We start from the raw sequence: 11,822 nt of genomic DNA on the forward strand, positions 1-11,822 counted from the left end.
TTCTTCTGGTTTTAACCCTCATGAAGTTCAGAGAAGCTAACATTGGCTCAGCTTGTCACTTTGGTTCTTGTGTGTGAGCGCCCTCTAGTGGCAGAACATGTCACTAACATGTCAGTTTGTTTTTAGACGACAGCAGAACTGAGAGAACGTCTGCAGAGCAAAGACAAAGAGCATGAGCTGACTGTCCACACACTAAGAGAGCAGGTAACACACACAAACACACACACACACACACACACACTGCCTCTTGATGGTATTTTTTGTGATTTGGTGTCATGATGTCGACAAGAGAGAAAACTAGTAAACGGAGACAAACATTTACCTGTGTCAGGACGGACAAAAGAATAAATATTATAAAGAACAATGCTGTTTTCAGAACGGCACAGCACATGTCTCTTTTTCTATCTGTCTGTCTCTCCGCCTGTCTGTCTCCTCTCACAGCATTGTGGACACATATAAACTTTGTCCTGTCTCTAATGTTGGTAGGACAATCTGTCCACACACACACTGATATTTTCCAGAATCTAAATCTTCTTCTGTTCTTCCTCTCTTTCTTTTCATTTGTTGGGTTTTTATTAATTCTGTTTCTTTATTTTCCTACATTTTGTTTTTGTCTTTTATTTATTTTTTATTTTTTTACATTTTACGTCTTCGTGTGTGTGTCTCTTTCTGTTTCCTGCTGTACTTCTGGCTCTGCTGCCCCCTGCCTGTGGTCGACTGGTACTGCAGGTAGCCAGTCAGAGTGCAGGCAGTCAGGAGCAGGTGGAGAACATCCTGCAAGAGAACGATGCTTTGAGGACCAACCTAGCGGCTCTAGAACAGGTAACATGTGCTGTAAACGCATGGATGTAACGGATAGAACCGGGAGAACGTTACATAGAACGTGACGTTGTCTCAAGTCTGAGAGAATAATAAAGTTTGAAGAACATCATGTAGAACTCAAACAAAATCCTGGAACAGGTTTCTGAGAGATGGACTCTCTGAAACCTGAGCAAAACGAGTCTCTGTGCAGATGAAGATGCAACAAAACGTCATCTCCATAAAAGACACTTCACACCTGTTGTCTTCTCCTGTCTTCTACATTACATGTCATTTAGCAGACGCTTTTATCCAAAGCGACTTACAATGGAAACGAGTACAATCAGCTAGGGGTGGAATCGAACTTGCGACCATGATGTATTTCGCACACAGGGTACCGGTCTTAACCACTGAGCCACTCCACCCCACTGTCTTCTCCTGTCTCACACCTGCTGTCTTCTCCTGTCTCACACCTGCTGTCTTCTCCTGTCTCACACCTATCTTCTCGTGTCTGATGTCCAGATCCAGACGGTGAAAACACAGGAGATGAATCTGCTGCGTGAACAGCAGGAGGCGCTGACGACTGAGCTTCAGCAGGTACGAGCTGAGCAGGAGAAACTGTTTGCTCAGAGAGACGACCTGGACTCACAGCTGCAGGTGAGACTCGCACACACACACAGACCCACAGAGGCACCAGAACGTCGTGATTAAATTGTGTGTCTCTGATTAAAAGAACTGAATACACACACACACACACTCGCACTCAAATATATCCATCTATCGTCGATCACTTCATCCACCAAATGAAGGTCGCAGGGTTGCTGGTGCCAATCCCAGTGGGCACAGGGTGAAAGGTCACTTCATACCTTAACCGATTAGTCCGAGCCCTAGAGGAAAGGAATCAGGCTTGTAACCAAAACGGCGCCGGTTCAATCCCAGGCCAAGGGCACAAGTTCACTGTGTGCAAAAAATGAGCGAGGCCCATAAATGTCCACAAGGGGGCGCAGTGGGTGAGGTTTTGCTGAGGGTGAAAATCTTTTATTTATTTACATTATAAAAGGATTATTGACTTTTTTATTTGACTTTAAGAATGTCTTCCTTGCCACTTATTTTTAACAACGGTGCATTTGCGATGAGAAACTCTCCTTTATATTTGATTAAACTTTACTGATATGTATACATATATATTAGGGCTGGGCGATTTTATCGATTCTGCGATGTATATCGATATTTTGTTTCCACAGAAAGTATCGATTTTTCAGCCACGAGTATCGATACATTAAGTCCCATTTAAATCCTCCGTGTCCCGCCTGGCACTCTGCTCGCTGCCCATTTCCCTGTTCGCTTTTGCAGGAAGAGCGATTGGGTCTGCCAGCCGCGAGTGTCGCTGTAGCGCATTTCTAGCAAGTTACCCGTCTAGATACTCCCTTTACACAGACGTAGACGTGTTCATCTACCTGCTTACCCGAGGAGATTCAAGAAAATGGCGGGTAGTATTATAAGTCCAGCACCATTCTAAAGCAGATGTGTGGGAGCATATCGGTTTTAAAAAGAAAAGGAGAGCGAGGACTGCACTTTATTTACTTTTAAGAGGCATGTAAACTACAGTTTGCACTTCAATAAATGGATCTTTTTTTCTCACCACGTTTTTGATTTTATTTTGTCCAGCATTTGCAAGCTGTAGACTCTCTGTCAAGTCAGAGACATATATTGTGTAATTGATGCTAAAATCACACTGTCCCTTTAAAATCTTTCAGAAAATGATGGAATCGTATCTAATCGCCTCGAATCATATCGTGAGCTCAATATCGTGTATCGTATTGTAACGTGAGATTAGTGTATCGCCACAAGTATGTATAAATATATATGTATACATACATATGTGTGTGTATATATGTGTATTTATATACATACATGTATATATATATATATATATATATATATATGTGTGTATATGTATGTATATAATCACGTTATATATACATTTATATATAGTTCCGCCTCTTGTTTTTACGCTTTAACAATTGGAATTTGTGTGAACCAGGCCTAAATCATCACAGCTAATGACACGGGACACTAATGTACTCATGTCCTGTGGTTTACAAGTTTTTTGGACCTGGAAAAATTGTGTGTGTGTGCGTGTACGTGTGTGTGTGTGTGTGTCTCAGGAGTCGAACTTTGCCAACAGGAAGTTGTTGGAACAGTTAACAGAAGAAGGCCAAGAGAAGGAGAGACTACTGAGAGAGTTGGAGGAGGCCAAGAAGGTACACACACACACACACACACACACACACACACACACAAGCAGTTTTTGTACATCTCAAAAACACAAATGTGATCTTTCTTACTGTGTGTGGGTGCACGTGCGTGCAGACAGCGGAGAAGAGGAAGACCATGTTAGATGACCTGGCCATGCAGCTGAATCAGGAAAAGTCTGACCACAAGGAGGCGCTGTCTGACCTCAAACTGCAGCATGAGAAGGAGGTGAGACTGAGATGTGAGGAGCCTCCACAGAGAGCTCCTCCTCTTTCTCTTCTTCACGCTCTCTGTCCGAGGCTCAGGGAGTAAAACGTTTACTGTTGTGTTGTTTTTTTCCTTCTCACTCTCTGAATATCAGGGACAGTTTAAATCTGATTGTTTTACCAGATTGAAAAATCACAAATCCGTGCCAGCAATTCTTCTCCCGTTCCAGCACGAGGACATACAGTAGAGACGAGGAACCATGAGAGAAGAGGAGAAACGAGGAACCAGGAGAGATGAGGAGAGACAAGGGACCATGAGTGAAGGAGGCGAGGAACCAGGAGAGATGAGGAGGCGAGGGGTCCATGAGTGAAGAGGAGAAATGAAGAACCAGGAGACAAGAGGAGACCAGAGAGAGGAGAGAAGAGAGGAACCATGAGAGAAGAGGAGGCAGGGAACCAGGAGAGATGAGGAGATGAGGAACCAGGAGAGGCGAGGAGAGATGAGGAACCAGGGGAGATGAAGAGAGAGGGAGCGAGGAACCAGGAGATGAGGGAGCGAGGGACCATGAGTGAAAGGGAGGCGGAAGAACCAGGAGAGATGAGGAGGCGAGGACCATGAGTGAAAGAGGAGAGAGGAAGAACCAGGAGACAAGAGGAACCAGGAGAGAAGAGGAGGCGAGGAACCATGAGAAGAAGAAAGCGAGGAACCAGGAGATGAGGAACCGGGAGATGAGGAGGCGAGGAACCATGAGAGAAGAGGGAGGAGAGACAAGAGGAACCAGGAGCCAAGAGGAACCAGGAGATGAGGAGGCGAGGAACCATGAGAGAAGAGAGGCGAGGAAAGGCAGAACCGGGGAGAGAGGAGAGCGAGGAACCAGGAGAGATGAGGGGAGACACGAGGAACCATGAGAGAGAGGAGAGAAGAGGAACCAGGAGAGGCGAGGGAGAGATGAGGAACCAGGAGATGAGGGAGACCGAGGAACCATGAGGAGAGAGGAGAGAGAAGAGGAACCCGGGAGGCGAGAGATGAGGGAACCGGGAGATGAGGAGGGCGAGGAACCAGGAGACAAGAGGAACCAGGAGATGAGGGGAGGGCAGGGAACCAGGAGAGAGAGAGAGGAACCAGGAGATGAGGAACCAGGAGATGAGGAGAGACGAGGAACCATGAGAGAAGAGGAGAGACGAGGAACCAGGAGAGATTAGGAGAGATGAGGAACCAGGAGAGATGAGGAACCATACATACATGGACTCTCTGTGACAGAGCAGTGCAGTTTGGACTCTGGGAGTTGGACTCTGAGAGTTTCTGTCAATCAGATGACTTTGGAACAGGCACCAGGGACTTCTGTCTCTTCACTATCAGGCCTGATTTACATCAGGTTTTGTCAGAGACAGTCTCCTCGTCTCTTGTCAGTGGCTCTGCTTTGCTCTGACTACACAGTTCTCTCCAGAGCCTTATCAAACAGACTGAAGGTTGATCAGATCAGACGTCTTATTGTGTAAAGTGTTAACAATCACAGAAACGGAGACAGAAGTCAGGAAGTTATCATGAAGAGAAAAGACCAAACAACCTCCAAAGAACCTCTCTTCTCTGGGACCTTATTTTACGAAAATAATGTTTCACTTTTACCAAGAATGTTGTTTTCTGTGAGAGCATTTCACAAACCTCTCCTCTCTTCTCCTCCTCTCCTCCTCAGGTTCTCGGGGTGAGGGCTCGGTATGAGAAGGAGCTGCGAGGACTCCATGAAGAGAAGAATCGCTCCGAGGAGGAGATCAGACAGCAGCTGAGAGACGAGAAGGTAGGGATGGAGGAGGAGTGGGGGAGGAGGACACAAGTCATGTGATCATACACTGTACAGTGTGTTTACAGTGTGTGTCTGTCCGTCCGTCTGTCCAGGCTCGTTCCAAAGAGCTGGAGTGTCTCCAGCCGAGGGTGGAGGAGTTACAGGCTCAGCTTCAGTCCATGGAGGGAACCAGAGGATGGTTTGAGAGGAGACTGAAGGAGGCCGAGGTCAGCAGACACACACACAGACTTCATCATGACTATAGAGACGACATCTTCATCATCGTGTGTGTGTGTGTGTGTGTGTGTGTGTAGGAGCACATGGAGAAGAAGTCACTGGAACATCAGGAGGAGATCAAAGAGCTACAGAGAGAACACACACTACAGCTGGAGGTGTGTATACACACACACACACACACACACACACACAATTTCACTGGTTGTGTCACTTCCTGAGTTCAGGTTCAGTGACATGTGTGGACGGACTGGACCACAGTGGTCACCGACAGTCCACAGTTCAATCCACAAGTGTCCGTATGTGTGTGTGTGGTCACTTTGTAAACCAAAGTCCATAAAGAAAATCAGTGATTTTAGCTCGCGGGGACACAGGAGCTGCTGGTCTACTGCTGCCTCGTGTGGTCGCTTTGTGTCACTGAGGTAAATCTCAATGAAGATTTTAAAATGCCGAAGTGACAAAATAAGACATTTGAACTTAGTGATGGAGGCAGCAGTGGATCAACAACTCCTGTGTGCTGTGATGTTAAAATCACTGTTTTTCTCTATGGAGTTTGGTGTGGGAGAGTGAGTGGTTTACAAACTTCAGTTTCCTGTTGGAAAAGTCTGTCTCACAGTGAGATAAAGACATGGACATGTTAAACTGACTTATGTAACACACTAAATGCCTCATACGACCACACTTCGTCCTGTGTGTGTGTGTGTGTAGTTGTATTAATTAGCAGCAGAGGATTAGAGGAGAATTAACTGCAGATGTTTAATGAATTAATCCTCTGGTGGGATAGATTAAAAGTGAGGGAGTGTAGTCTGCTTACACACACACACACACACACACACATTACCATGGTGTCTCCGTCCCTCAGGAGAAACAATGTCAGATGGAGACAGTCAAGCAGCAGCTGGTGGAGCTGGAGAAACAGAGGGATGAAGACGGTGACATCATCAGCAAACTCAGACAGGTAATGGCCAGACACACACACAATGAAGTTACCTGTGAGTTAGGCTCCGCTGAAACTCTGTTTCCATGTGTCTCTGAAGGAGATCAAAGACACACTGGATGGACAGAGGATTCTGGAGAAGAAGGGGAGCGCAGCGGTGAGACAGACACCCAAAGATGAACTAGATTTAAAAAACAATTATGAAGGTTGCGAAAAGTTAAAAGTCATCAAGTCTGTGTAATTCTCTGTCTGTCTCTGACTGTCTCTGTCTGTCTCAGTTGAAGGATCTGAAGCGTCAGCTACAGCTTGAGAGGAAACGAGCAGACAAACTTCAGGAAAGACTGCAGGAGATTCTGACCAACAGTAAAACCAGAACAGGTAACTGTGATGTCTCTGTGACGTCACTTATCTCACTTTGATGTCTCTGTGATGTCACTGTGGTCTCACTTTGATGTTGCTGTGATGTCACTGCGATGTTACTGTGATTTCACTGTAATGTTACTGTGATGTTGCTGTGCAGTTACTGTGATGTCACTGGGATGTTTCTGTGATTTCACTTTGATGTTGCTGTGATGCCACTGTGATGTTTCTGTTAAGTTACTGTGATGTTGTTTTGATACTGTGATGTCACTGGGATGTTGCTGTGAAGTTACTGTGATTTCACTGTGATGTCTGTGTGATGTTATTGCAATCTCACTTTGAAGTTACTGTGATGTTGTTTTGGATATTGTGATTTCACTTTGATGTTGCTGTGATGTTATTGTGATTTCACTTTGATGTTGCTGTGATGTCACGATAGTGACTCTGTGATGCCCAAAGCCATGGACTCATGGACCTCTGGGTGAATTGTTGTTATATTAAGGGTAGTCATTAACTGGTTATGGTTAAGGTTAGTGATATCACTTTTAGTGTGTGTGTGTCTGTTTGCGAATGTGTGAGTGAGACTGCATCAGGAGGTTCTGAGGTTCTGGCTCAGTCCAGAACCTTTTGCTCAATATTTAATGTAGCTGTGATTCACAAAGCTGAGGTGGACACACTGGCGTCTTCACACACACACACGCACACTCACACATCCATTATCTATGAGCAGTGATGAATGTTTAAAGGACTCTTCTGCACAAAACTGAGAATCAGACATTTTAAAGTAGATACTTATTTGTGCCAGCACCTGTCTTAAACGGACTGTCCACTGTCTTAAACGGACTGTCCACTGTCTTAAAGGGACAGTCCACTGTCATAAAGTGTTCGTCCGCTGTCTTAAAGCGACAGTGCAGTATCTTTTAAAGTGATGAGAAGGGACAGGGATTTGCAGTTATAGATGTGTTGGTTTTGTGATGTGGGACATGTATCTCAGTGTGTTAAGTTTGTCCTCACGTCGTCCTCTTCTGGATTTTTGTCTAAGGTCTGGAGGAACTCGTCCTCTCGGAGATCAGCAGTCCCAGTCGGACTCAGCAGACTGGAGATTCGTCCTCCATCTCCTCCTTCTCCTACAGAGACATGATGAAGGAAGTTCAGCCGACCAATCAGAACAAGGTGGGCGGAGACAGTTGGACCGTGTTTGAATGTTGTCTTCGGTCTAAAGTAAAACCTTATGATAACTTCACGACACGTGTCACATGACTCGTCCCTGCTGTTGTGCTTGTGTAGTGAGGACTGAAATGTCCCATCATCCTCTCTTTGTCTCTGTGTCAGATAATAGAAGAGACTTTGAAGTATTTCTGTGTCACCATGGCAACATGTTTCTATTGATAGAAACACCTTAAACAGAGGAGCTTACACACACACAGACCAACATTTAAAAATGCGTCTTCTATCAGAAGATAAGATTATTTTCTTAGTCCATCATCACGTCACAAGATTGTGATCAGTGTTTGTCAAATCTGGAAATGATGTTCTCTAATGTCCAGTTCTTTTATGATGACTGTCTCTGTGTTTCTGTCTCTCTGTGTGTCTCTTTCTCTGTGTCTCTGTGTCTCTGTTTGTCTCTCTCTGTGTCTCTGTCTCTCTGTCTCTCTCTCTCTCTCACTGTCTATCTCTGTCTGTCTCTTTCTGTGTCTCTCTTTCAGTCTGGAGGAGGAAGTCCTCAGTCTCAGCGTCCTGCTGAGTTGTCAGATGATGAGGTTGGAGAGCTGTTCCAGCGTCTTGCTGAGGTTCAGCAGGAGAAGTGGATGCTGGAGGAGAAGGTGAGGACTCTTCTGTCACCATGACGACCATCAGTCACACGGTCGTTCTTCAGTCACTGCCATATTTTTTTTTTTTTCGACCTCCTCAGGTGAAACACCTGGAGGTCAGCTGTTCGTCCATGGCTGAGGACATCTGCAGGAAGAGCGCCATCATCGAGACGTACGTGATGGACAGTCGCAGAGGTGGGACACGCACACGCATGCACGCACGCACACACACACACACACACACACACACACACACACACACACACACACACACACACATCTCCTTGTCTCCTCATGTCCCAATCTCTTTGTCCCCTCAGACGTGTCCAGTGGGGCAGTCAGTGGTCATGGCGGGTCCCAGGGCGACAGAGGTCTGAGTTCGGTCCTCAGGGATTTGGTGAAACCAGGAGACGAGAACCTGAGAGAAATGAACAAGAAGCTGCAGAACATGTTAGAGGAGCAGCTGACCAAGAACATGCATCTGCAGAAGGTAACGCCCCCTACTGACAGATTACATTAACATCACATGACCAAGAACATGCACCTGCAGAAGGTCTTAATGTGACTGACGATCAATAACAGTGATTGTGTCCTTGTGTCTTTAGGACCTGGAGGTTTTGTCCCAGGAGTTAGTCCGTCTCACTAAAGACTCCAGTGCAGTTGGTTCGGGATGAGACTATGACCTGATACACTCCATTCCCTCAGCTGGTCTCACACTCACACCTGAACACTTTCTGGGCTTGGACTAATACTTGGACATTCCAGTCTGCCTGCTGAGCTGGGACTAAGTGCAGGAATGTGTCCATTTGTAATTAGGGGAATGGAAACATCGTAAATGTTGCTTTTGAATGTACTGTAATTAACACTTATGAGTCCTGGCTATGACCTGGAAGCCACATTGTAACTGACTGTAAAGTTTGTTTCTGCTGTGTGTGCGCGCGCGCGCACGCGTATGCACGCACACTTCTGTGTGTGTGCGCGCACACGCGCCAGGTCATGTCTGGGTTTGGTCCTGGAACAGCTCAGTTTGTTCATTTGCTGTAAGTGTGTTTGGATCTGTCAATTTCCTGGTCTCTATGAAACTGAAGCTACAGCTGTAGTTTTTTCGTGGCGCGACTAAAGGTGCAATGACAACTAATGTAATATGAGTAAATGTAATTTTATGACAAATCTTCTGGGGCTAATGCTAAGCTAACAACTCACCTGTGGCTAATGCTAAGCTAACAACTCACCCGTGGCTAATTCTAAGCTAACAACTCACCCGGGGCTAATGCTAAGCTAACAACTCTCCCGGGGCTAATGCTAAGCTAACAACTCTCCCAGGGCTAATGCTTAACTCACAACTCTTCCAGGGCTAATGCTAAGTTAACAACTCTCCCGTGGCTAATGCTAAGCTAACAACTGTCCGGTCATGTTCTATCTGTGTTTTGATGTTGAAAAAAATGATGGATTTTCATCAGGCGCCTCGAAATGTTTCGTCTCGAGTTTATTAGTCTCTAATCAAAGTTAGTGACGCACCTTTATGTAGTCCTCATCATGACATCACAGCTCTGACATCATAACTGAGGAACTTTGTCAGAATAAGTGGAAAAACTTTTAAATTCAAAGAATTTGATCATATTTGTTGTTTTTAAAAAAAGATAAATATCGTTTTTTTCATCATTTCATCTTTTCTCTTGAATCGCAGCTCGTGTCATGTGGTTCACGTTAAACTCTGATGTGTGTGAAGTGTTTTGTCTTTATTTGCACTGGTAAAAACCAAACAGACTCACTTATGTCTTATATTTTTATTTCAACATTGTTTCTCTTTATTAGAATTTTAGAATTCAGTTTTTTGTTTTGTTTTTCTAAAATATTTGCACCCTGACCTCTGACCACTTTCTGGACGTCTCTTTGTCTTCACTGTTCTGACTCAGGAGGATCTGTCTTTGTCCTGGACCACGACTCATGTTGCTTTGTTCGTGTGTGTGTGTGTGTGCGCGCGCGTGTGTGTGTGAGTGAAGATTCCGCCGATTATTTATGATTATGATGACGACTCTTATTCAAACTATGATAAAATATGATCTGAGACGTGTTTGTTTTTTGTTTGAATATTCAATGTTTCATCTCATTAAACCTTTAATTATAAATATGAGCACATGAACATATGAACACATGACCACATGAACGCCGTCACTGGGACAAACGTTTCATTTTACCGTCTCTTTCCTGGACCGTGATGTAACATGACGTCTCCAAACATCAGAGGTTTGTTTGTTTCAATAAAGTTTGTTTTTGGTGACAACACTTTTTTTCCTTTGTTCTTCCCACAATCCTCTCTGTTTCTTCTGCTGATGGAGGTCGAGTTTAGGTTCATCAGCGGGGAGACACCGCCGTGCTCGATGCTAATTAACTGTCCGATACTTCCTGTCCCACAGAGGACGACAGATTAAAGAGGTGAGTGTCCTCTGGACGAGTTTTACCTTAACGAGGCACAGTCTGATTACCTGAGGGTTAATTAAGAAAAACCCTTAAATTGTTTTTTAAAACATGGTTTTAATGAAAGACGTTTCAGAAGGAAACTCGCCGTCTGACTCTGTCCTCATCTGTCTCTCTGTCATAGTTCTTCAGAGTTCTTCAGTTCTCCACTGTTTCAGTTCTCCACGTTCTTCACTGTTCTTCAGGTCTTCACCATTCTTCAGTTCTTCACAGTTCTTCGTTCTTCACCATTCTTCAGTTCTTCACAGTTCTTCAGTTCTTCACTGTTCTTCAGTTCTCCACAGTTCTTCAGTTCTTCACTGTTCTTCAGTTCTCCACAGTTCTTCAGTTCTTCACAGTTCTTCAGTTCTTCCCAGTTCTTCCCAGTTCTTCCCAGTTCTTCAATTCTTCACTGTTCTTCAGTTGTCCACCATTCTTCACTTCTTTCTTCATTCTTCTTTTCAGTTCTTCAGTTCTTTCTTCACAGTTCTTCACTGTTCTTCACCATTCTTCAGTTCTTCACAGTTCTTCGTTCTTCACCATTCTTCAGTTCTTCACAGTTCTTCACAATTCTTCAGTTCTTCACTGTTCTTCAGTTCTCCACAGGTCTTCAGTTCTTCAGTTCTTCAGTTCTTCACAGTTCTTCACTGTTCTTCAGTTCTTCACAGTTCTTCAGTTCTTCACTGTTCTTCAGTTCTTCACAGTTCTTCTGTTCTTCACAGTTCTTCAGTTCTTCTCAGTTCTTCACAGTTATTCAGTTCTTCACTGTTCTTCACAGTTCTTCAGTTCTTCAGTTCTTCAGTTTTCACTGTTCTTCAGTTCTCCACCGTTCTTCACAGTTCTTCAGTTCTTCACAGTTCTTCAGTTTTCACTGTTCTTCAGTTCTCCACAGGTCTTCAGTTCTCCACCATTCTTCACTTCTTCACAGTTCTTCAGTTCTCCACAGGTCTTCAGTTCTCCACCATTCTTCACTTTTCACTGT

General features: G+C 44.6%; 1 protein-coding gene across 1 annotated transcript; it reads left to right on the top strand.

Moving 5' to 3' along the window:
• Positions 1-126: 126 nt before the first annotated feature.
• LOC122763059 (GRIP1-associated protein 1-like) lies at positions 127-10,444 on the top strand (the record flags this gene model as incomplete). Its single annotated transcript, XM_044018163.1, has 16 exons — positions 127-204; positions 730-822; positions 1,321-1,455; positions 2,967-3,062; positions 3,172-3,282; positions 4,955-5,056; positions 5,155-5,268; positions 5,356-5,433; positions 6,138-6,233; positions 6,313-6,369; positions 6,491-6,590; positions 7,615-7,745; positions 8,279-8,395; positions 8,485-8,578; positions 8,704-8,873; positions 8,989-10,444. Coding segments are annotated over 16 exons (1,641 nt in total), but the record flags the coding sequence as incomplete, so codon positions are not given.
• Positions 10,445-11,822: the final 1,378 nt, after the last annotated feature.

Source organism: Solea senegalensis, unplaced genomic scaffold (genome assembly GCF_019176455.1).
Source record: "Solea senegalensis isolate Sse05_10M unplaced genomic scaffold, IFAPA_SoseM_1 scf7180000016402, whole genome shotgun sequence".
In the NCBI taxonomy this organism is placed as follows: domain Eukaryota; kingdom Metazoa; phylum Chordata; class Actinopteri; order Pleuronectiformes; family Soleidae; genus Solea; species Solea senegalensis.